The sequence below is a fragment of the Anolis carolinensis genome, unplaced genomic scaffold, assembly GCF_035594765.1.
Source record: "Anolis carolinensis isolate JA03-04 unplaced genomic scaffold, rAnoCar3.1.pri scaffold_7, whole genome shotgun sequence".
Lineage (NCBI taxonomy): Eukaryota > Metazoa > Chordata > Lepidosauria > Squamata > Dactyloidae > Anolis > Anolis carolinensis.
The window spans coordinates 16,340,667-16,368,296 of NW_026943818.1; the positions used below are offsets into that span (position 1 = coordinate 16,340,667).

General features: G+C 39.6%; 2 protein-coding genes across 3 annotated transcripts in view; one reads left to right on the forward strand and one right to left on the reverse strand.

The window, feature by feature from the left end:
• lrwd1 (leucine rich repeats and WD repeat domain containing 1) overlaps window positions 1-18,520 on the reverse strand; it is a 49,753-nt gene extending 31,233 nt beyond the window's left edge. The window contains exons 1-5 of one of the 2 annotated variants that reach the window (XM_062960386.1): window positions 18,385-18,520; window positions 14,261-14,409; window positions 11,619-11,853; window positions 1,691-1,810; window positions 1,190-1,342 (exon numbers count right to left, since the gene is read on the reverse strand). In XM_062960386.1, coding sequence (XP_062816456.1) covers window positions 1,190-1,342; window positions 1,691-1,810; window positions 11,619-11,853; window positions 14,261-14,340 — 588 coding nt within the window. In that variant the 5' untranslated portion in view covers window positions 14,341-14,409; window positions 18,385-18,520. Of the gene's footprint in view, window positions 1-1,189; window positions 1,343-1,690; window positions 1,811-11,618; window positions 11,854-14,260; window positions 14,410-17,930; window positions 18,075-18,384 lie in introns of those variants that run through there. The other variant, XM_062960387.1, reaches the window with a different exon arrangement.
• On the forward strand, window positions 18,500-26,907 carry alkbh4 (alkB homolog 4, lysine demethylase). The gene is made up of 3 exons (XM_062960388.1): window positions 18,500-18,634; window positions 21,298-21,495; window positions 25,864-26,907. Exons 1-3 carry the CDS (start codon window positions 18,500-18,502, stop codon window positions 26,476-26,478), a joined length of 948 nt encoding a protein of 315 aa, XP_062816458.1. The 3' UTR covers window positions 26,479-26,907.
• The last annotated feature ends 723 nt before the right edge of the window (window positions 26,908-27,630 follow it).

A 27,630-nucleotide genomic window follows, 5' to 3' on the forward strand; every position in this document is an offset into this window, starting at 1 on the left:
CAGCATTATAAAATTCATACAAATACACTGAACAGCAATACATAATCAATTAAGACATCATATCCCGATTAAAACCCAATTAAGATATCAGATAAAACAACTTAAAAAAAAAACTTACAACAAGCACCATATTAAAGATATCCATAACCTCCGGCCACTGAAGTTATTTGTCCATTATTATTTTAAAAAATTAAAATTTTCAAACTGGCAATGCCTATTTTCATTCGTCTGGGAAGGGCTGGCTCCATAGAAAGGTTTTAATTTGCGAACGAAAGGCCATTAAGGAGAGGGCTGATCGCCATTTGTTCAGATTTATTTATTTTTCTTTTTTATATAAATATAGACACTTTAGCTTTGTTTTTGGTTTTCTCTCTCTCTCTCTCCCTTTTTGATCTTTTTTTAATCTCAGTTTTCCTACTTTCTATACAATCAAATGTTCTCACTCTTTTGATGTTAATTTACTTTATCTTATAAGGTAAAACTTCAATAATATATATATATATATATAATATTAAAAAAAATAAGGAGGGGGCTGATCGTACCTCATTAGGGAGGTACACACACACATATACAAGCTGTGGCCGGCCACATGTTGCTGTGGCGTAGTCTGGTAGTACGGAAAATAAAGTAATGAGAAACAGCCAGTGCACATACATAAATATTATAACTGTTTATTGATGTATTGTACATTGTTATTGTTTTTTATCTGATATTTCTGTGAGCCGCCCCGAGTCCCTTCTGGGGGAGATGGTGGCGGGATACAAATAAACATTATTATTATTATTATTATATTAATATTTTTATTATTATTATAGTATAATAATGTTTTTGTTTTTGTCCTGTTTTATATTTTATCATTGCTCGTATTTTGATTTTGCTGTAAGCCGCCCCGAGTCCCCTTCGGGGGAGATGGAGGTGGGATATAAATACATTTATTATTATTATTATTATTATTATTATTATTATTATTATTATTATTATTATTAATATTATACAGGTGGGGTTTCAGGATGATTGACCTTGGCATACGGGAATTGTAGTTCACCCTTATCCAGAGAGCCCCAAACCCAGCTGACAAATGTCCTTTTCAAATCACCCAGGCACTGCCAGGTCCCCAAGCTAGTATACACACACATACACACACACACACAACTACAACCGCAGAGGACAAAACAAGGGCTGAATTTACCCGCCATCGGGTGAAGTCGCTGAGGGAGCTGGGCCCGTAGGCTACATTGGCTTGTGCAGACCGGATGAACTTTTTCCTGATCGATTTCAACTGCTCGGGAGACAAAGTTTTGGGCAACTGGCTCCGGAAGTTTTTCCCCCAGTGAGCAGAGACCTAAACAAATAATAATAACAATAATAACAATACAAAATCCAGCATATATCTCGTCTGCTGTGTCATACTATGACTTTATGTCAACTACAACAACAACAACAACAACAACAACAATAATTTTATTTTTGTATCCCACCCCATCTCCCCAAAGGAGATCACATGGGGATCGAGCAGAGAACCCAAGCAGCCAGTCCCAGGCTGCTCCGGTGATCCTGACATTTATTCCATTTTGCGACCCGATGGATCTGCCTAGATACTTTTAAACTGCCACGTATAAACATGCCCGTAGGCCACAGATTGTCAGCTGTTACTCCCAACCTCCAAAGGCTGGATCCCAGGCAAACTCACCCTCGTCGTCAGTTCTCGGCTATTGATCACTCTCACATGATTGGCCAGCTTGGTGATGTCCTTGCCGTTCAGTTGCCGGAGGTTTCGCAGGAGAAACATGACTTTGTAGTCATCGCTGGGCTGGAGAAAGAATCCAAAGAGAAAATGAAGCATTCCCCTTTTTTCGGGTTTAATTTTTTATTGTATATAAGTAAACAAACAAATAAACAAACAAACCCCAGAGAACATATAATCGAGTAACTAACAGTTACTCGCAGCGGGTTAAACAAGTGGCGCAGCGGGTTAAACCACTGAGCTGCTGAACTTGCTGACCGTTAAACCAATGAGCTGCTGACCGAAAGGTTGCCAGCTCGAATCTGGGAGCAGAGTGAGTTCCTACTACTAGCCCCAGCTTCTGCCAACTGAGAAGTTCAAAAACATGCAAATGTAAGTAATAATAATAATAAGGAAATCCAGCATATCTATCTTGTTTGCTGTGTCATAATAAAATAATAATAATAATTTTATTTTTATACCCCGCCCCATCTCCCCGAGGGGGCTCGGGGCGGCTTACATGGGGCCAAGCCCAGGCAACAAGCAATATAAAACTCAGCAATAAAAAACAAATCATAAACAAATAAAATCACATATACCAATAAACAATAAGCCCACTTTGATAAAAACCTGGGTTGGCTCCTAAAAAGGGTAGTGGGCCAGAAAAGTGCAAATAGTTTTATACAGTACAGAATAGGAAAGAGGTAGGTACCACTATTTTATGACCCTGTTCTTTGTGGTTTTTATTCTTATTTCTTTCTCACCCCGAGTGTCAAGGACAGAACGCCACAAGATTCAAAGTAACAGAGTTTATTAGATTACAGAACTCAAAAATGCCCGTAAAAACACAAGGGCCAGGCAATTTTTGCCTTTAGGAGCAAAAAGGGACAAAAGTAAATGTTCAAAAGATAAACCGGATTAAACCGGAGTTTAATCCGGGTAAAAACAAACTGCTTTCTTCAGCCTGGGTATAAACAAAACGAAAGGCAAGGAACAAAAGATACAAGGAATGCAACTAATTGGCAGCAGATTCCTCTCTGCTGCCAACACTGAGTTTAGAGTAACTTGCGTCGCTCCCACACACACACACAGCAGACAGGATCTCCAACACGAGCAGACGCAGCCAGGGATTTTAGCAGTAGAGTAGACCAGTTCCGTTCCGTAGATCAAAGCCAGAAGCAGACGTTTGTAGTTTTTCCAAGTCCAAGAAGGGGGGAAGACAAGCCGTGGTCAGTTCAGTCCGAGTTCTCAAAGCAGGAGATGGCGTCCGTCAGGAAGACGACGGAAGGTCAAGCTAATAAGAGTAAGCACAGGTTTGCACAAACAAATGCCCACACAATCCCTCCCGCCGTCTGACCCTGGATTCCAATCAACTTACGTCTCAGCACAGGAAAGTACACAAGTCTTCAGGGAAGCGTCCCACACACACACACGAATCCCAAGCGTTTGCCCAGATTACCTTGCCCGACGCAATTTGCAATTGCTCCCAAGCCCCATTTTATGCCAGTTACAAATCTTCATCACTGTCAGCTGCCCTCCTTAACCCGGGCGTTTCCTCATCACTTTCCTCGTCAGAGCTGGAACACCTCTGACTACGCCCAACAGCATCTCCAGCTGTGGATCCCGTCCCATCCCTCCAGCTACGCCATGGGTCTAATCCTGAAGGTCCCCATTCATCTTCTGCCCCATCATGGCCAGTGGCCCCCAATTCCTCCCTTACCCGAGTCCAATCCATCTCATCCTCCTCTGAGCTAACCAGCCCTTCCTCCATTCTCTCCGTGAACCCTTCGAAAGACTCTTCGTCAGAGGGTGCTGCAAATATGTCTCGCAGTCTTTTTCTCTCTCGCTCCTCGAGAGTATCCGACTCTCGAGGAGTCTTACGCCCACGCCTGTCAGAAACAGAGCCACGAGGCTCAATCATAACACTATCCCCTCTCACAAAGGCCTCCTCCCCCGATGGCGGAGAAGTGGCAGTGATACCCTCCGCTATAGCACCACGACGACTAGAGGTATCAAGTTTCAACAGCGAACGATGAAAGACTGGATGGACCTTTAAACTAGACGGTAAACGCAAACGAAACGCAACAGAAGAAATCTTTTTAACGATAGGAAAGGGACCCAAATACCGAGGCGCAAACTTTCCCCCAGCCTGTTTAATATGTTTGGAAGATAACCACACCAAATCCCCTTCTTCCAACTCCTCCCCCGCCTGCCTGTGGCGGTCAGCCTGAGTCTTCTGCGTTGCCTTAGCTTCCAACAGTAAGCGACGGGCAACATCATGCAATGCAGCCATTTCCGTAGAACGGTACACAGGGTCCGAAGAGACCACATTGGTCGACGGCGCCACACCTCCCCGTGGGTGAAAACCATAAGTAAGCTCAAACGGCGTATGCTGACTAGACGTGTGCACCGCATTGTTGTAAGCAAATTCCGCCACCGGTAACCACTTCACCCAAGCCGTGGGTTGATCTAAACAAAAACAACGCAAATATTGCTCTAAGAGCCCATTAACCCGTTCCGACTGTCCATCCGTTTGCGGATGGAAGGCGGACGACACGTTTAACTTAGTCCCCAAGCACTCATGGAAGTGTTTCCAAAAGCGTGACACAAATTGCGGAGCCCTATCGGAAATAATCACCTCGGGTGCTCCGTGCAAGCGATAGATGTGCTTTGTAAATAGTAAGGCCAACGTAGGGGCCGCCGGAATGGTTGAACAAGGAATAAAATGAGCCAGTTTACTAAATAAATCCACCACCACCCAAATGCAAGTATAACCCCCAGACTTAGGCAAATCTGAAATGAAATCCATGGAAATGATTTGCCATGGCCTCTCCGGAACAGGTAAAGACGACAACAACCCTCTAGGGCGCCCAACAGGCGTCTTACTTTGCTGGCAAACGGCGCAGCTGTCACAAAAACGCAAAATGTCTTGCCGCATCTTTGGCCACCAGTAGCTCCTGGTGATAAGCTGTACGGTCTTGAACCTGCCAAAGTGCCCAGCCATGGGTTCGTCATGGTGGGCTCTAATCACCTCCAACCTGAGGGCCCCCACTGGTACGTAAACCTGCCCCCTACGCACCAATACCCCGTCTTGATCTTGGAGATGCGGCAGTATGGTACGGTTACCTGCTGAGAGCAACATCAGTTGCTCCTGAGTCCACACATCATCTTTCTGAGCCTCAAGGATCTGGTCATGTAACCCGAGCTCATTATCTACCACACACAGCGAGGCAGTAGGCAAGATGGTCTGACATACTACCTGCTCATTGGTCTTAAATTCTGGCTTGCGGGATAAAGCATCGGCCCGCAAGTTTGCCTTCCCCTCCACGAACTGCACCTTGAAGTTAAACCTGGAGAAAAACAAAGCCCAGCGAATTTGACGCTGGTTTAACTTCTTTGCTGTTTGCAAGTGCTCTAAGTTCTTATGATCAGACCTGACCACGATCTGGTGCCGTGCCCCTTCAAGCCAGTGCCGCCACACCTCAAACGCCACCTTAATCGCCAACAACTCCTTCTCCCATATGGTATAGTTCTGCTCGAAGGGTGTTAGTTGCCGCGAGTAAAATCCACAGGGACGCAAGGTCCCTGAGGAATCCTTCTGAGACAATACAGCCCCCAACGCGTAGCTAGAAGCGTCTGCTTCTACCACGAACGGTTTGTCAACATCAGGATGGGTTAGTATGTTGTCCGATTGAAAACTAGACTTAAGTTGTAGAAATGCCTCGTGAGCTTCCCGCCCCCACACAAATGGCTGTTTCTTGCGCAGAAGCTGCGTCAAAGGTACCGTGAGCTTTGCAAAATTCGGAATAAACTCCCGGTAGTAATTAGCGAAACCTAAGAACCTTTGTACATCCTTCTTAGTCTTCAGCTCCTGCCATGAGTTGACGGCGTCAACCTTATGTGGGTCCATTTTAAGTTCCCTACCTGACACTACATGACCTAGGAACTCCACTTCAGGCACATGAAAGACGCACTTGGAAGCCTTGGCGAAAAGCCCATTAGCCCGCAGTCGGTGCAGAACCTGCTTGACATGTTGACGATGTTCTTTCTCGTCCTTAGAAAAAATCAAGATATCATCCAAATAAATCACTAAAAATTGGTCAATTAGGTCCCTGAACACATCGTTCATGAACCTCTGGAAGACCGCAGGAGCATTACAAAGCCCAAAAGGCATGACTCGGAACTCGTGGCATCCGAAACACGTGTTAAATGCCGTCTTCCATTCATCCCCTTCCCGTATACGGATTAAGTTATAGGCCCCCCGCAGGTCAAGCTTGGTAAAGACCTTAGCCCCTTGCACCCTTGATAACAGTTCCGAGATTAAAGGGAGCGGGTACCTATCCCGAATGGTGTATTTGTTTAGGATCCGATAGTCGCAGACCAGCCTAAGTTCCCCAGTCTTTTTGGCTACAAAGAATACTGGTGCCGCAGTTGGAGAACTAGATGGGCGAATAAACCCCTTGGCTAAATTTTCATCTAGAAACTCCCGCAAAGCTTGCCTTTCCGGTACAGTCAAGGCATACAGCCTCCCTGCTGGCAGTTTCGCACCTTCTGCCAACTTGATGGCGCAATCATATGGCCTGTGCGGTGGTAATTTGTCCGCTTCTTTTTTACAAAATACATCAGAGAACTCCCCATACTCAGCAGGCACTCCCTCCATATCAGAATGAGTAACATTTAGAGTGCAACAGTCCTGCCTCTTTAAAATCACTTTACGTGTTGCCCAATCTACTTGTGGGTTTACTACAGCTAGCCAATCCATCCCCAGGATCACATCATATCTAGGCAAGCTCGTAATATCCCACACAAACGTTCCCGTTACTCCCTGCACCTCCCACGTTACTGCTGAGGTTTCATGGTTAACCACCCCAGTCTCCAGCAGTCTCCCATCTGCTCCTTCCACCCACACGTCGCATGCCTTGCGCACTCTAGGAATGCCATGCTTCTTAGCAAACTCAGTATCAACATAAGAGACCGTAGCCCCTGAGTCCAATAGTGCCAAAGTAGAAACAAGTTCCCTTCCCCCAACAGATAATGTAATGGGTACGAAAACATGCTTCCTCCCCTCAGTTGATTGCTTGAGGAGCCCTAGTGCATTGGTCTCACGTCGCACTAGGGCTGGCCTTTTCCCGAAAGTTTTGGAAGGTTTCACATTACAATTTTTGGCAAAATGCCCAGCATTCCCACAGTACAAACACAAGCCCAGCTGCCTCCTACGGCTCTTTTCCTCGGTAGACAGCTTTTTAAAGACCCCAAGCTCCATAGGCTCTTCCCCCATTACCACAGGTGCCCTGGTTACATGCATGGGTGGCGCACACATTGCTTTTGAGTGCTTACGAGCCTCGAACCTTGCGTCTAAGCGCAGCACCTTAGCAACTAAGGTATCCCAACTTTCAGCCGGCTCCAAACGTGCTAATTCATCCTGGAGCATATCACTTAACCCAGCAGTAAATAAAAGCATGAATGCATTTTCCCCCCAATCCAGCTGGTGGCGATACAGGTTAAACTTATTTAAGTAATCCAAAACAGTCCCCTTTCCCTGTTTCAACCGATACAGAGCCCACCCAGCGTTCTCCGTGCGGAGAGGATCCCCAAAAGTATCAATTAACAACTTTCTGAAATCATTCAAATTGTCCTTGACTGGGTCATTGCCCAAAATTAAATTAGTGGCCCATTGTCCTGCGGGACCGGTCAACAAACTCAAAATAAAGGCCACTTTACTAGTGTCCGTAGGATAAGCATGAGCACTGAGCTGAGAAAAATAAAGCTCCACTTGTGCCAAAAAGGTTGGCAACTTGCACCTGGTTCCGTCAAAGCGTTCAGGAGTCAAAACATGTCCTTTCACGGCATGAGCGGTTTGGCTAACGGTAAAGGCCGTTTGCAATTGATCTAATTTGACCCTTAACTCATCCATCGTCTTCCTGACGGGTTTATTGCTGCAATAAACCTTTTATGGGCGTCGGGCAATCTGTCAAGGACAGAACGCCACAAGATTCAAAGTAACAGAGTTTATTAGATTACAGAACTCAAAAATGCCCGTAAAAACACAAGGGCCAGGCAATTTTTGCCTTTAGGAGCAAAAAGGGACAAAAGTAAATGTTCAAAAGATAAACCGGATTAAACCGGAGTTTAATCCGGGTAAAAACAAACTGCTTTCTTCAGCCTGGGTATAAACAAAACGAAAGGCAAGGAACAAAAGATACAAGGAATGCAACTAATTGGCAGCAGATTCCTCTCTGCTGCCAACACTGAGTTTAGAGTAACTTGCGTCGCTCCCACACACACACACAGCAGACAGGATCTCCAACACGAGCAGACGCAGCCAGGGATTTTAGCAGTAGAGTAGACCAGTTCCGTTCCGTAGATCAAAGCCAGAAGCAGACGTTTGTAGTTTTTCCAAGTCCAAGAAGGGGGGAAGACAAGCCGTGGTCAGTTCAGTCCGAGTTCTCAAAGCAGGAGATGGCGTCCGTCAGGAAGACGACGGAAGGTCAAGCTAATAAGAGTAAGCACAGGTTTGCACAAACAAATGCCCACACAATCCCTCCCGCCGTCTGACCCTGGATTCCAATCAACTTACGTCTCAGCACAGGAAAGTACACAAGTCTTCAGGGAAGCGTCCCACACACACACACGAATCCCAAGCGTTTGCCCAGATTACCTTGCCCGACGCAATTTGCAATTGCTCCCAAGCCCCATTTTATGCCAGTTACAAATCTTCATCACTGTCAGCTGCCCTCCTTAACCCGGGCGTTTCCTCATCACTTTCCTCGTCAGAGCTGGAACACCTCTGACTACGCCCAACAGCATCTCCAGCTGTGGATCCCGTCCCATCCCTCCAGCTACGCCATGGGTCTAATCCTGAAGGTCCCCATTCATCTTCTGCCCCATCATGGCCAGTGGCCCCCAATTCCTCCCTTACCCGAGTCCAATCCATCTCATCCTCCTCTGAGCTAACCAGCCCTTCCTCCATTCTCTCCGTGAACCCTTCGAAAGACTCTTCGTCAGAGGGTGCTGCAAATATGTCTCGCAGTCTTTTTCTCTCTCGCTCCTCGAGAGTATCCGACTCTCGAGGAGTCTTACGCCCACGCCTGTCAGAAACAGAGCCACGAGGCTCAATCATAACACCGAGTTTTAACTTAGTGTTCATGTGGCCCGCCCTTGTTTTTATTGTTCTTCTGATTTTGCACGGTAATGTATATTATCATTTATTATATTGTTCAATGTGTTATGATTTGTTGTTTTTTATATTCTGTTACAGTAGAGTCTCGCTTATCCAACGTAAACGGGCCGGCAGAATGTTGGATAAGCGAATATGTTGGATAATAAGGAGAAATTAAGGAAAAGCCTATTAAACATCAAATTAAGTTATGATTTTACAAATTAAGCACCAAAACATCATGTTATACAACAAATTGGACAGAAAAAGTAGTTCAATAAGCAGTAATGTTATGTTGTAATTACTGTATTTACAAATTTAGCACCAAAATATCATGATATATTGAAAACATTGACTACAAAAATGCGTTGGATAATCCAGAACATTGGATAAGCGAGTGTTGGATAAGTGAGACTCTACTGTAATAATAATAATAATAATAATAATAATAATAAAAACTTTATTTATACCCCGCCACCATCTCCCCATGGGGACTCGGGGCAGCTCACAATGTTACAAAAAGTAACAGCGCAAATACATTAACAATATACCCAGTTTAAAACACAAGAATATAATAAAACAGAAGTTAAAACAAAGGTTTATACAATAGTAATAATATGGTTTCTTGTCTTGTTTTTATTGTTCTATTCGGGCTTGGACCCATGTAAGCCGCCCCGAGTCCCTTCGGGGAGATGGGGCGGGGTATAAGAATAAAATAATAATAATAATAATGATTATTATTATCAAACAACCACCAATGCCATTTTGAACCTAGCAGCTCAAAAACATGCAAATGTGAGTAGATCAATAGGTACTGCTTCTGCTCCATGCAGTCATGACCTTGGAGGTGTCTACGGACAATGCCAGCTCTTCAGCTTAGAAATCTTGGGACATGCTTAAAATTTTTATAGAATGTGATTTTATTTTGCAATGGTATCTGTTTTATATGAATTGTTGTTTTGTAGATTGCTTTTTTTTTTTTTGGTATAATTTTTTATATATACGTTTTATTGTAAGCCGCCCTGAGTCCCCTGTTGGGTGAGAAGGGCGGGATAGAAATATTGTAATAAATAAATAAATAAATAAATATGAATGATTGTTTTTCGGCATGGAATTTTTGCCTATTTAATGTAAGCCACTTTGAGTCCCCTCGGGGAGACAGGCGGGGTAAAAGCGATGTAAATAAAATAAATAAATAAATAAATAAATAAATTGAGATGACCACTAACCCCCAGAGTCGGACACGACTGGACTTAATGTCAGGGGATTCCATTGCAAAGGTGTGGCGAGGAGGGAAAAGTTGGAGGATATTGGACGAACGGATTTTAAACACGTTTTATGTTTTATATTTTATACTGTATTTAATTGGTTGTATTTTTTATATGTTGTTGTTTTTAATGATGTATCGGCATCAAATTGTTGCCAATTGTACGCCGCCCTGAGTCCCTCCGGGTGAGAAGGGCGGGATAGAAATATTTGAAATAAATAAATAAAATAAAAATTTAGAATAATGTGATTTCTATAGTTACATCAATACATTGCATTTGTTTATAAGGGTCTTCCTTATATCTGTAATATCAGTGCTGCTTCTGTGTCACAGATTGGGAATCTTTGGCCTTCTTAATATTCCTTGCATAAAGTTACTATCAGCTGGCCTTCATTGGGATGTTCTTGTCATCCAGAGGGATAGCTGTTTCCCACACTTGCCAGAGAATATGAAAGGATCTCTTTTATTATCCTTCAAAAAAGAAGAACCATAGATAGTAAACACATTGGTAAAGAGTGCTGAAAAAATGTTAAATAGCCCCGTTTGTCTGTCTGAATATGTCGTATGTCTGATAATGGCACAAGTGAAGACTTGATGTGATGACAGGGATGGAATCTTTTTGGATCCCACCTCTGCCACCAAATTGCGAAGGATTCAACTTCTACCTCTATGTATCCTACTTTTCAATGTTGTCGCTGCCACCACCTTTGAAAGATGCTTTGCTCAAATAATAAGCAACATTTGAAGAAACAGTAACTTGTTTATTTATAGCACAAAGCTTGATGGTTGCAAGAATGTTATATCTTAAGTTGAACGATGTTACTTCTGTACAGTAAGTGTTGCAAGACTTCTCAATAGTTTCACTGAGCTTAGTATGGTATCAGCTTTATATGACTTGTTTCTTTCAGTTAGGAATACTGTCCTTCTTGAACTTAGTTGACCTGTACCCGATCAAACTTGGACTGGGGAGTTTAACTGGTTAACCCTAGTCCTCCTTGACTTAGGGATATAGCCTCAGCTCTTTAGTTATTCCTACTAAAGGCTCAGCAACTTTAATTTTAGCCCTTCTCCGCTAAAACTCTCTAGCTGCTCAACTTCCTCCCACAATCCCTTCTCTCGATCTCACTCCTTTCTCACTGAACAGAACCAACTGCTCTGCTCAACCGACAAACTCCAACTGCCCAATTCCAACTGCTAAATTTGAATTCTAAGGCTTCCACCAGCAAGGTGAAGCCACGCCCCTTTTCCTGGCCATGCCTTAGAGGCTCCCAACTTCTGTATAAGAATAGCTGAAATATATAACCTTAAACAGTCAACCTAAACATAGCAATCATGAATAAAACACAATGATCATGACATCTTTACAGCCATGTATATGTGTTCATTGTAATCCGCCCTGAGTCCCCTTTGGGGTGAGAAAGAAGGGCGGAATATAAATACTGTAAATGAATAAATGAATAAATAATACTCACCGTCAGGTAGACGTTGTTCTCGTAGGTCAGCTCCTCCAGCTGCGGGAACTGCTGCAGAGAGACCACGTCCTCCAGGTGGTTGCTGTCGCAGTTCAAGACGCGGAGGTTCGGCAGGCTGAGGTTGTCCGGGAGCCGCTCCAGCAGGTTGTGGGAGAGGTCCAGCTCTTGGAGGTGCCGGAGGTGGGAAAACAGCTGCGGCTCCAGGTCCTCCTTCGTGATCTGCAGCTTGGACAGGCTGCGGAAGCAAACAGGGACACGGCTTCATCACGCGGCCGGGAAACGTGACCCCAAACACGCCTGGCGGCATCTTGTGCCAAGTCAGAAACCCCAAGAAGGGTGGACCATGATTTTATAAGTATACTCTGTGTGTATGTGTACATATAAGCGTACAGACTACTGCAACACGCTCTACGTGGGGTTGCTTTTGAAGACTGTTCGGAAGCTTCAACTGGTCCAATGAGCTGCAGCCACTGTGCGTTCACATATTTGTTGAAGTTTACTCAGTGGAGAGAAAACGGGCCCTAGGGAGGTACATCTGGAAGCTACAAGGGGCCGGGCTGTGGCGCAGCTGTTGAGCAGCTGCCTTAAATCACTCTGACCATGAGGTCATGAGTTCGAGGCCAGCCCGTGGCGGGGTGAGCACCTGTCAATTAAAAATAAAAAATAGCCCCTGCTCATTGCTGACCTAGCAACCCGAAAGATAGTTGCATCTATCAAGTAGGAGATAAGGTACCACTTATAAAGTGGGGAGGCAAGATTAACTAATTTACGACCTGGAATGAGGAAGTGCCGTCAGTGTGGATGATGAAGCAGCTGCTCCCCCCTGTGGCCAGAATCGAACATCCCCTCAGAAGAAGGTTAACTTGCCTCTGCGTCTGTCTCTCAGTCTCTGTTTGATGTGTTTATGGGCATTGAATGTTTGCCCTATGTGTGTTATAATGTGATCCGCCCTGAGTCCCCTTCGGGGTGAGAAAGAAGCGCGGAATATAAATACTGCAAATAAATAAATAAATAGAGCAGGGGTCCTCAAACTTTTAAAGCAGAGGGCCGGTCCACAATCCTTCAGACTGTGGAGGGGCCGAATTATCATTTGAAAAAAAAAAATGAACAAATTTCTGTGCACACTGCATATGTCTTATTTGTAGTGCAAAACAACAACAATGAAATAACTATACAATATTTAAAAATATAAACAATTGTAACCAACATAAACCTATCAGGATTTCAATGGGAAGTGTGGGCCTACTTCTGGCCAATGAGATAGCCAAGTAAATTAGGATTGTTGTTGTTGTGTGCCTTCAAGTCATTTCAGACTTTGGGTCTAAAATAAGTCTAAAATTATTTATTTATTCATTTACTATATTTATTTATTACATTTATATCCTGCCCTTCTCACCCCGAAGGGGACTCAGAGCAGCTTTATACAATATATTATATTATTAGCATAGCACAATATTAGCATTATCTATTACTACATTGAACTATACCACTATACTGTAATATTATATGTAATATATAACATATAATTAATATTATTATATGGTATTATTATTAGTATTATATTGTATAACATTATAATATTATTATCAATATTATATGTATATACAATATATTATATTATTAAAAATGATATAAAAATATTATATTATAAAACTGAGGGCAGGGGCCAGATAAATGACCTTGGAGGGCCGCATCCGGCCCCCGGGCCTTAGTTTGGGGACCCCTGGCGTAGAGCACCAAAACATCATGTTATACAACAAATTTGACAGAAAAAAAGTTCAATACACAGTAATGCTATGTGGTAATTACTGTATTTACAAATTTAGCACCAAAATATCACTATGTATTGAAAACATTGACTACAAAAATGCGTTGGATAATCCAAAATGTTGGATAAGTGGACTCTACTGTATATGATTGTATTGGGCTTGCCCCCGTGTGAGCCGCTCTGAGTCCCTGTTGGGGAGATGGAGGCAGCATACAAAAATAAAATAATAATTATTTTATTGTATGACACAGCAAACAGGATATGCTGGATTTCGTATCACAAAATCACAAGTCGAACACTTCCCAAGTGTCTAGGACTGTGTGATGTATTTTCCAATTATTATTATTATTATTATTATTATTATTATTATTATATTGTATGACACAGCAAACAAGATAGATATGCTGGATTTTGTATCAAAAAATCACAAGTCGAACACTTCCCAAGTGTCTAGGACTGTGTGATGTTTTTTCGGATGATGCGCACAGATCCCAGTAGGGTGGCCTTTTGCAGTTGGCAGATCGTTATTATTATTATTATTATTGGAAAAGTGTACTGAACTGCAAAAGCTTTGTCTTTGCAGGAGAGACATCCTGCCATAGAACATTTTGCTCCACTTTTTCTCATCGAGTCTCAACCAATGCCACATTCAACCAATCCAACACAGTTTGTGGAAGTCACAGAAATGAAGTTTCTGGAGTAGAGCAATGACTTTCAAAGTAAGGACGGCACCGTTAAACAGGAAATAACACTTTCAAACCAGGAACAAAAGTATTTTCAAATTTTGTTACATAGTATTACTAAGCAAGCAGAGTTCCTCTTTTCTTTACAAAACAAAATAAATAGAGTTTTCGATACATAAGTCTGCACTTACTTGAGAGTCTTGATCTTTCGTAGCCTCGTCGACTTGGGCACGGCTCTTTCCAACAGCAGTTCTGTCGTTATTTTGGACATTTTAAAATCTCTTGCAGTCTCTCCTCTTTCAAGAAAATAATACTGGCAGATGTCCTTCGTAAAACCTTCCTGGCGGGAAAAATAAAAAGTAAATCTCACGTAAATGGCAGTTGAGCTTGCAATCGCGTTGGAGGAGCTAGATTATAGACATCTAGATTATAGATATAGATAGATGGATATAATATATCTAGATTATATATACAGTAAAGTCTCACTTACCCAACATTCTGGATTATCCAACACATTTTTGTAGTCAATGGTTTCAATACATCGTGATTTTTTGGTGCTAAATTTGTAAATACAGTAATTACTACATAGCATTACTGCGTATTGAACTGCTTTTTCTGTCAAATTTGTTGTATAGCATGATGTCTAGGTGCTTAATTTGTAAAAGCATAACCTAATACGAAGTTTAATAGGGTTTTCCTTAATCCCTCCTTATTATCCAACATATTCGCTTATCCAACGTTCTGCCGGCCCGTTTATGTTGGATAAGTGAGACTCTACTGTATATTGATATAGATATCTAGATTATATATATAAACATGATATATCTAGATTATATATAGATATGTGTATATATATATATATACACAGCTATAATATATGTAGATATAGATAGATAGATAGATAGATATGACATCTAGAATATATAAATAGATAGGACATCTAGATTATATATATAGATATATATGATATATCTAGATTATACATAGATATACCTGTATAGATATGTATAGAAATATATGAATATATTGAGATTATATATATAGATATAGATGACATCTAGACTACATATACAGATACAGATATATAGATATAATATATCGACATTATATATAGAGATATATATGACATCTAGATTATAGATATATCTAGATTATATATATAGATATGTATGACATTAGACTACATATATAAATATATATATAGATATATCTAGATTATATATATATTATAGATAGATAGATAGGACATCTAGGTTATAGATATAGATATAGATAGATGGATATAATATATCTAGATTATACATATATATATTATAGATAGATGATAGATATGACATCTAGATTATATATATATATATATATATATATATATATATATATATATATATTATAGATAGATGATAGATAGATATGACATCTAGATTATATATATAGATATAGATGGATATAATATATCTAAGATTATATCTATCTATCTATCTTCTATCTATATATATAAAAGCAGGATGGCATCGCTCCACCGGGCAAAACAACAAAACTAAAGGCCCCCCAACCTAGAAAATTGACAACACAACCCCTCATGCACGTCTCTACGTTCTTACAAACAAACTACACAACCCTAGTAGAAAACGGGCAGGCTTTGAAGCAGCGAGGCTATTCACTGCAATTCCAATTGGCCACAGCAACACGTGGCAGGGCACAGCTAGTATATTATATAGATATAGATGGATAAAATTTATCTAGAGTGTATATATATCTATATATATATATTATATAGATAGATGATAGATAGATATGACATCTAGATTATATATATAGATATAGATGGATATAATATATCTAGATTATATATATATATTATATAGATACAGATGGATATAATATATCTAGACTATATATTTATATATATATATTATAGATAGATGATAGATATGACATCTAGGTTTTATATATAGATATAGATGGATATAATATATCTATATTATATATATATATTATATAGATACAGATGGATATAATATATCTAGACCAGGGGTCCTCAAACTTTTTAAGCCGAGGGCCGGTCCACAATCCTTCAGACTGTTGGGGGGCCGGATTATCATTAGAAAAAAATACAAACAAATTCCGATGCACACGGCACATATCTTATTTGTAGTGCAAAAACAACAACAAGAAGAAGAACAATGAAAGAACAATACAATATTTAAAAATAAAAAACAATTTTAACCAACATACATTTATCAGGATTTCAATGGGAAGTGTGGTCCTGCTTCTGGCCAATGAGATAGTCAAGTTAATTAGGGTTATTGTTGTTGTTGTTGTGTGCCTTCAAGTCATTTCAGACTTTGGGTGAGCCTAAGTCTAACATTTATTTATTATTTATTTACTGCATTTATTTACTACATTTGTATCACACCCTTCTCACCCCAAAGGGGACTCAGAATGGCTTACAAATTATATGTACATACAATGTATTATATTATTAGCATAGCACAATATTAGCATTATATATTACTATATTGAACTATACCACTATACTGTAATATTATTAGTAATATTATAAGTAATATAGAATATATAATTAATATTATTATATGGTATTATTATTAGTGTTATATATTATTACAATATTATTATCAATATTATATGTATATACAATATATTATATTATAAAACTGAGGGCGGGGGCCAGGTCAATGACCTCGGAGGGCCGCATCCGGCCCCCGGGCCTTAGTTTGGGGACCCCTGATCTAGACTATATATTTATATATATATATATAGATGATAGATATGACATCTATGTTTTATATATATAGATATAGATGGATATAATATATCTAGATTATATATATATTATATAGATACAGATGGATATAATATATCTAGACTATATATTTATATATATATTATAGATAGATGATAGATAGATATGACATCTAGGTTTTATATATAGATATAGATGGATATAATATATATATATATATATATATATATTATAGATATAGATATACCTAGATGGATATAATATATCTAGATTATACATATACATATATATATATATATATATATATATATATTATAGATAGATAATAGATAGATATGACATCTAGGTTTTATATATAGATATAGATGGATATAATATATATATATATATATATATATATATATATATTATAGATATAGATATACCTAGATGGATATAATATATCTAGATTATACATATACATATATATATATATATATATATATATATATTATAGATAGATGATAGATAGATATGACATCTAGGTTTTATATATATAGATATAGATGGATATAATATATCTAGATTATACATATACATATATATATATTATAGACAGATGATAGATATGACATCTAGATTATATATATAGATATAGATGGATATAATATATCTAGATTATAGATATAGATATACCTAGATGGATATAATATATCTAGATTATACATATACATATATATATATTATAGACAGATGATAGATATGACATCTAGATTATATATATAGATATAGATGGATATAATATATCTAGATTATAGATATAGATATACCTAGATGGATATAATATATCTAGATTATACATATACATATTTATATATTATAGATAGATGATAGATATGACATCTAGATTATATATATAGATATAGATGGATATAATATATCTAGATTATATATATATTATATAAATACAGATGGATATAATATATCTAGATTATACATATACATATTTATATATATATATTATAGATAGATGATAGATATGACATCTAGGTTATAGATATAGATAGAATATATCGAGATTATATAGAGATATATAGAGATAGAGCTCCATGACATACCTAGATGATCTCTGGAGAGAAGCAGGCCCTGAGGCAGGCCTGGGGCCAACCTAGGCCTCCTCTCCAGGTGTTTTGGACTCCAACTCCCGCCATTCCTCGCAGCCTTAAGCGGCTGAGGGGGGGAAGGAAGGGGCCTGAGGCGGTGAGGAATGGTGGGAGTTGCAGTCCCAAACACCCGGAGGGCCTCAGCCGGCCCGTGCGTGTCCCAAAATGTCGCCTGGGGAACAACCACGCTCCCTCGGGGCCTTCCTGGTGTTTGGCGCCGAAACCACATCTCCCGTCATGCCCCGGGAGGATGCGCAGAGGCTGCCTCAAGGTGGGCGCCGCGCAAGGCGCTTCTGGGAAAGCGAGTCCTCGCGCCCTCCCTGTGTGTGTGTGTGTGTGTGTGTGTCGGGGGGAGCCTTTCCCGCCCTTTTCCCTCCCTCTCGGGCCTGCTCCTCGCGTAGTTATTTACCTCAGGAAAAGCGCCGCGTCGCCCGCCTTCTCGGCCCGGTTCTCGTCGCCGTCGTCGTCGCCGCTGCTCAGGCCTCGTCGTCCTCGTCGTCCTCCGCGTCCTGGGCGGGAAGAAGATGGAGGGCGGCGGCGGCGGGGAGCGCGGAGGCGGGGAGGAAGCGGCTAGGCCCCGGGCCTGCGCCTGCACCGGAGCCCGCTCTTGCCTGGCCTGCCAGGCCCGCCGACCCACCACCACGCCGACGCCGCCTCCGGTAGGAGGGGAAGGGGCGGGGATTGAGGGGCGAAGGGAAACCACGCCTCCCGCCGGGCCCCTGAGCATGTGCAGAGCGCCTTGGTTGTTTTGGGATGAGAGGCCATGACACTGGAGTTTGGTCCTGAAGTTTGATAAGACCCTGTTGCTTGGGATCCAGCCAAACATTTTTATTTTTTAGCGTATTGTTATTGCTTGTTGTTTATACTGTTTTAATTGTTTTTAATTTGCCTTTTGTTTTGTATTGTTATATTGTGTGTTGAGGCCTTGGCCTTTGTAAGCCGCATCGAGTCCTTCGGGAGATGCTAGCGGGGTACAAATAAAGTTGAATAATAATAATAATAATTTTATTTTATTTATTATTACAGTATTTCTACCCCGCCCTTCTCACCCAATAAGAGGACTCAGGGCAGCTTACAAGATAAAACGCATATATAAACAATCACAGTAACATTCTAATTCACCTTAAAACATTCATAAATACACATATAAACAAACATTTCGGTGCATTTCGAGTCCAAACCGGTCTGTCAATTATATCCTGAAACATGTGTTTAAATATAAGTTCATTAAAACAGTCATAAATATAAATATAAACAAACATTTAGGTGCATTTCGAGTCCAAACCGGTCTGTCAATTATATCCTGAAACATGTGTTTAAATATAAGTTCATTAAAACAGTCATAAATACACATATAAACAAACATTTAGGTGCATTTCGAGTCCAAACCAATTACAGTAGAGTCTCACTTATCCAACATAAACGGGCCGGCAGAACGTTGGATAAGCAGATATGTTGGATAATAAGGAGGGATTAAGGAAAAGACTATTAAACATCAAATTAGGTTATGATTCTACAAATTAAGCACCAAAACATCATGTTATACAACAAATTTGACAGAAAAAGTAGTTCAATACGCAGTAATGCTATGTAGTAATTACTGTATTTACGAATTTAGCACCAAAATATCACGATATATTGAAAACTGACTACAAAAATGCGTTGGATAATCCAGAACGTTGGATAAGTGAGACTCTACTGTATAAACAATCACAGTAACATTCCAATTCGACTTAAAACATTCATAAATACACATATAAACAAACATTTAGGTGCATTTCGAGTCCAAACCAATTATATCAATTATATCCTGAAACGTGTTTAAATATAAGTTCAAAAGTATTTATTGAAGTAAAAGAAATATGTTCCTTTCATCGGGGTATTTTAATCTAATGATTTTACCTAGTATTACTGCTATAGTCTTTGAAATCTTTGAAATTGACTGAATTGCATTGGTGGTTGTTTGATATTATCAATTATTGATTTTATTTTGGCCCGGGTTTTTTCTAGATTTTATCCAAGATTTTACCTTTTGTCCTTGGATGTGATTTTCATGACTTGTTTTTATTGTTATTATCTGTTTTATTGCTTTGTTTTATTGTGGATTGGGCTTGGCCCCATGTAAGCCGCTCCGAGTCCCTTCGGGGAGATGGGGCGGGGTATTAAAAAATTATTATTATTATTTTATTATGACACAGCAAACAAGATAGATATGCTGGATTTCATATCACAAAATCACAAGTCGAACTCTTCCCAAGTGTCTAGGACACTTATTATTATTATTGACACAACGACGTTGTATGACACAGCAAACTAGATAGATATGCTGGATTTCGTTTCACAAAATCACAAGTCGAACACTTCCCAAGTGTCTAGGACTGTGTGAAATACACAATGCCAGAAAACCGCACAATTATTATTATTATTATTATTATTATTATTATTATTATTATTATTATATCACTGTTGTATAAACCTTTGTTTTAACTTCTGTTTTATCATCTTCTTGTGTTTTAAACTGTGTATATTGTTAATGTATTTGCGCTGTTACTTTTGTAACATTGTGAGCCACCCCGAGTCCCCACGCAGGTATAAATAAATTATTATTATTATTATTCTTATTATTATTCTGGATTTGAAAGTTCTTGGAGCTAACTCACTTTCTTAATTGCCTATTCTAAGGAAGGCAAAAGGTAAAGATATCAATAATATGTGTGAATCTACATCTTGCCTGGAGAATGGCAAGATCCAATGTGTAGCTGGATAATAGTAATTTATTTATTTCCATCATTTCTACCCCGCCCTTCTCACAAAACTGGCAATTAATGCCGATACACCATAATACAAAAAGTAAAGTGTTAAAACAGTTATAATATACAATATACAAAGTTGAAAACAGTGCAAAATGCTTATGCCATTCATCCACCAGACCTTGTACAAAACCTTATTCATGCAGGTACATCTTTCTTGGAGAATGGCAAGATCCAATGTGTTGCTGGATAATATTCATGCAGGTACAATGTCCTGGAGAATGGCAAGATGTAATATATAGCTGGATAATATTTACGCAGGTACATCTTGCCTGGAGAATGGCAAGATCCAATATATGGCTGGATAATATTTACGCAGGTACATCTTGCCTGGAGAATGGCAAGATGCAATATATAGCTGGATAATATTTACACAGGTACATCTTGCCTGGAGAATGTCAAAATACAATATATAGCTGGATAATATTCATGCAGCTACATCTTGCCTGGAGTATCCAGATTGCAAATGCAAACGACAATTGTAATTCTCTACCCTTTTCTTGCCTCAATAGAAAAATGCAAACTTTGTTTACTGCCCGACGACCGGCTTTGCTGTGGGAGAAAAGCCTTCCGGGTTTGCCGGCTGGGCCTTCCCGTTCCCGGGAGTGTGTTTGCTGGACGATTTCGTCACCGCAGAGGAAGAACGGCACATGGTGACACTTATGGACCAAAGTCCTTGGAAGCCGTCGCAATCCGGCCGAAGAAAACAGGTCTGATTTTCTGACTGAATGTTTTCCGCTCTCTAGGGACCGTCCTTTAAAATTGCAACATCCATTTAAACATGTAAATTAATGCACTGGTGGATGTCTTTCCCCATCTATATCTATACATACACATAATAAAAGTGAAAATCTGTATGTGTGTACATGGCACGGGTGTCCAGCGCTCACACAGACAGTGCTGAGGAGCCACCAAGTCTCTCAATCAATCAATCGATTGATTGATTGATTGATTGATTGAAGTCTCTCCCTCCCAGGACATTGCAGGTTACAGCGAGCACATCCCAGGGCTCTTTTCTCTCTCCATTTGCATGATCCCGCCCACTGCCTCTCCCTTAACCCTTTCCTACCCCTTTCTATGGCAAACAGCAGAATTGATCAGTAACTGAACATACTAAAGGTTTGGGGAGAATTCACCGTGATTTATAGGAGTTGTAGGGACTGGGATGTATAGTTCACCTACAATCTAACTCAACCAAAGATGGAATTGGATCAAACTTGCCACAAACATGGCCAACTAGCGGGGTGAGTTATAGTTCACCTGTATTCAGAGAACACTGAACATATCTGATGACAAATCTGAACCAAACTTGGCACACAAATTCAACATAGCCAACTGGTAATACTGGTGGGCTTTGAGGGTGATTGGCCATTAACTCTGGGAGTTATAGTTCACCTCCGAATCCCACCAATGACAGATCTGGACCAAACTTGGCACACAGACCCAACATGGCCAACTATAAATACTAAAGAATAACAATGTATGTGCATATACATTCTTGTTAAAGTCACAAGTAATGTCACACAAATCTGTTTACTACAACTCTGCCTGAGAGTAAGTAATCTCAAACTATATTTTTTTTTATAAAGAAATTACTTCCAGAGTAACAAAAATAATGGTAAAAAAAATCATATCATGATCCCACAAAGGGTATAATGTTCAAAGAGTAAAAAACAGACATAATGTTATGTCTGCCTTTATCTTATAACGCTTGAGTAAAATAAATTCCTGTTAGTAGCTTTGGCTCTGTTTTGATGAACTCCATTCAAAACAGAGCCAAAGCTACTAACAGGAATTTTACTCAAGCGTTATAAGATAAAGACAGACATTAGAGACATAACGAAACAAGGGGAACAAACCGAGAGACCTTGTTGTGTGTCAGTTCTTGGCGTTGCAAATCAAACAAAAAATTCCTTGATACAGAAGTTGTTATCTTGGAGGCTGAATTTCTTTACAACCATTGACATTGACTCAAGATTTCACGCAGCTCCAGGAATAATATGGACTTGGTTGTCTCTTTATGTCTGTTTTTTTACTCTTTGAACATTATACCCTTTATGGGATCATGACATGAAATTACTTTTACCTTTACTTTTGTTACTCTGGAAGTACCGTATATACTCGAGTATAAGCTGGCCCGAATATAAGCCGAGGCACCTAATTGTGCCACACAAAAAAACTGGGAAAACATTGACTCCAGTATAAGCCAAGGGTGGTAAATTTCAGAAATAAAAATACAGTAGAGTCTCACTTATCCAACGCTCACTTATCCAACGTTCTGGGTTATCCAACACATTTTTGTAGTCGATGTTTTCAATAAATCGTGATATTTTGGTGCTAAATTTGTAAATGCAATAATTACTACATAGCATTATTTCGTATTGTCAAATTTGTTGTATAACATGATGTTTTGGTGCTTAATTTGTAAAATCATAACCTAATTTGATGTTTAATAGGCTTTTCCATAATCCCTCCTTATTATCCAACATATCCGCTTATCCAACGTTCTGCTGGCCCGTTTACATTGGATAAGCGAGACTCTACTGTAGATACCAATAAAATTACATTAATTGAGGCATCAGTACGTTAAATGGTTTTGAATATTTACATCAAGCTCAAATTTAAGATAAGACTATCCAACTATGACCAAATCATTATTCTCATCTTCTTCAATGTAAATGTGCTTATGTATCCTTTTAATAATAATAGAGTAAAATAATACATGTAATATTAATAATAATAGAGTAAAATAATACATGTAATAATAGAGTAAAATAATAAATGTAATAATAATAATAATAAGATCAGAGTGAAATAATAAATGTATTACTAATAATAATAATAAAAATAGAGTAAAATCAATGTAATAGTAGCAACAATAATAGAGAAAAATAATAAATGTAATAATACCAATAATAATAGAAAAAAATAATAAATGTACCATATATTCTCGAGTATAAGCTGACCCAAATATAAGCCAACCAGGACTCTCACCCGAGTATAAGTCGAGGCGGGCTTTTTCAGTCTTAAAGAAAGGGCTGAAAAACTAGGCTTATACTCGAGTATATACTGTATTTATTTAAGGTATTTATATTCCGCCCTTCTTTTTCACCCCGAAGGATCACATTGCACATATACATGGCAAACATTCAATGCCATTAGACATACAACCTATGGACAGACACAGAGGCAATTTAACATTTTCCAGCTTCCGGCTTCATGAGGGTGTGCTCGATTCTGACCACAGGGGGAGCTGCTGCTTCACCGTCCACTTGTGACACCGAGTCCTTAATGGAATACTTCCTCATTCTTCCGCACGCTGCTGGAAGTTTTTTTTTATGGTGTCGTAAATTGGTTAAATTAACCTCCCCGCATAAAGCGGTACCTAAATTTCCTACTTGACAGCTCCAACTGTCTTTCGGGCTGCATTTCATAAATTCTAAGAAATAGCGTAACATATGAGCAAACTGATATTACCTGACATCGAAAAACAAACAAGGCCCTTTTCAAATAACCTGGGCACCACCAAGTACCCAAGCTAGCCTATAATAAAAGCCAGTGTTTGTATGTATGTATGTATGTGGAGCGACTACTTTCAAAGTAAGGACCGTGCAGTTCAACAGGAAATGAGACTTTCAAACCAGGGACAGAACATTTTTCTAATTGTGTTACGTGGCGTGATAGAAAACTCACCTTGAAAAGCATTCCAAGTAGAGCCTCCATCTTTAATGAAGCAATATCGCTTGTGTTATCGATGGCATCCTCTTGGAAAAAAAGCTTTTGCACAGAAGTCTTTGCTAAGGCATTGTTTGCTGTGACGCACACGCGTGGCCCCGATGCTTTAGATGTTTATCACCTCCAAGAACATTGCATGCAGCTTGATTTCAAAGTCAAATGTAAAACAATTGCATTAATTGCCTGCGACGACGTCTTGTGTAACGAGGCAGCATTGTTTTAATAGTAAATTGCTGCAGAACCTGGTGATGGCAGTATTGTTTCCCCTCTCTTGTTGTTTTGTTAGCTGAGAGAATAACAGCTTGTGAAGCATGAATTTTAAACTCCGTGTCTTGTGTTTTAATCTCCGTGTCTTGTGTTTTAAACGCATTTTTGTAGTCCATGTTTTCAATACATTGTGATATTTTGATGCTAAGTTCGTAAATACAGTAATTACTACATAGCATTACTGTGTCTTGAACTACATTTTCCGTCAAATTTCTTGTATAACATGATGTTTGGGTGCTTAATTTGTAAAATCATAACCTAATTTGATGTTTAATAGGCTTTTCCTTAATTCCTCCTTATTATCCAAGATATTCGCTTATCCAAGCTTCTGCCAGCCCGTTTAGCTTGGATAAGTGAGACTCTACTGTATATGTATATGTATATGTATATGTGTGTATATATATATATATATATATATATATATATATATATATATGATGCATATTTTATTACATATAAAATACACAGGTATATATGGTCTATATTTTATTAAATATATATATTCATATGCATATATATATATATATATATATATATATTGATAGAATATAGATGTCTAGATTATATATATAAACATGATATATCTAGATTATATAGATATAGCTGTATAGATATATATATATATATAAATAAATCTACGATATATCTAGATTATATATAGCATGGCAAACACACAATGCCATACAACATACCGACAGAGACAGAGACACAGAGGCCATTTAACATTTTTCCAGCTTCCTGCTTCATGAGAGTATGCTCGATTCTGGCCACAGGGGGAGACTGTGATGCCGAATCTTTGATGAAGTACTTCCTCATTCCTTTCCAACATGCTGCTGGAAGTTTTTATGGTGTTGTAAATTAGTTAAATTAGCCTCTCCACATAAGTGGTACCTAAATTTCCTACTATCTTTTGGGTTGCTTAGGTTAACAACGAGCTGGGCTATTTTAATGGTCGGGCGCTCAATCTGATGCGGGTTATTGTAATTATTATTATTATTATTATTACTGTTGTTGTTGTTTAACGTCAGAGTTCCAATCCAAGTGATAAGTGCCTTTCCTCCTTCCTCTTCCCATAGGACTATGGCCCGAAAGTGAACTTCAAGAAGCAAAAGTTGAAGGCGGGATGTTTCACTGGGTTGCCCAGCGGCAGCCGGGAAATTGTGGAGCGGATGCAAACTTTCTCGGTGCTCAAGGGCTTTTCCCCCGTGGAGCAGTGCAACTTGGACTACGGCCCCGAGAGGGGATCCGCCATCGACCCGCATTGGGATGACTCCTGGCTTTGGGGAGAGCGCCTGGTTACCTTAAACCTGCTTTCCGCGACCGTGCTTTCCATGACTTGCGACTCGGATGATCCTCTCCCGTTGCTCTTCCTCCAAAGCGAACCCACGCATGGCAACGCCCGGGACGGTCAACGGTGCGCGCTTGAAGAATTCAGAAGCCCCGCAAACCCTTCTTTGCCGTTCAGAGAGGTCTCCGTGGCGATATCCTTGCCTCGCAGAGCTCTGTTGGTCTTGTACGGCCCGGCCCGCCACCGATGGAAACACGCCATTCATCGCGACCATATCACGAGCCGCCGCGTCTGCGCGACATTCAGAGAGTTGTCGGCAGAGTTCGGTCCCGGAGGAAAACAGGAAAAAGTCGGGGGGAAACTCCTGGAAACGGCGCTGACCTTCCAAGGAAGGCCTGTCTAAGTTTTACAGAGAAAGGAATGAGATTCTTGCTTCCAACAGACCTCACAACCTCTGAGGATGCCTGCCATAGATGTGGGCAAAACATCAGGAGAGAATGCTTCTGGAACATGGCCATACAAACATATAACAACCCTGTGATCCTGGCCATGAAAGCCTTCGACAACAGATTCTTGCTTGTTTTGCTGCTTCCCCATTCCGGCACATTCTGTACTGGGTTTTATGAATTAGTCTCCTGTTTTAATATTGTATGCTTCATGTCGATTTTATCGATTGTTTTACTGATAATTGAGGTTTTATTGGTATAATTGTTTTATTGTTGTATCATTGATATTTGATTGTTTTATCAGGCTAGGCCCCATGTAAGCTGCCCCGAGTCCCTTCGGGGAGATGGGGCGGGGAATAAAAATAAAGTTGTTATTATTATTATTATTATTATTATTATTATTATTATTATTATTATTATTATGGGGGGAAGACAAAGGGGGGGAACAGGATGTAGGGGTGTGTGAATTAAAAAAATATATATTTAATTCAAATTATGGGTGTTCCCTGTTCTGTTTTCCTTTTTTAATATAGTTATTATTGGTTGTTTTGTGTATAGTAGTGAAAAATATACACACAGGAAATAGGGGGGGGGGGGGAGAAACAAAAAAAAACCCAAACAAACAAACAAACAACAAAGAACAAACATACCCTGTTTCCCTGAAAATAAGACATCCCCGGAAAATAAGACCTAGTAGAGGTTTTGCTAAATTGCTAAATATAAATATATATGCAGGATTGGTAAATGTACATAAAATAGAGTGTTGTACATGGAAATAATGGTAATAACAAGAAATTCTTGATAGGATTCATAGTTTGTCTGGTTATGGGTGGTTTGTGATGACAACTACTGTACAGTATATAATGTTCATTTTTTTGTTCAACAATAAATGTGAATTCTTCTTCATGGGAAAATAAGACATCCCCTGAAAGTAATACCTAGCGCAGGGGTCCCCAAACTAAGGCCCGGGGGCCAGATGTGGCCCTCCAAGGCCATTTACCTGACCCCTGCCCTCAGATTTAGATTTAGACTTGGGCCCGGGCTGTGGCACAGGCGGGAGAGCAAGCCAGCTGCATTTAACTGCAATGAATCACTCTGACCAGGAGGTC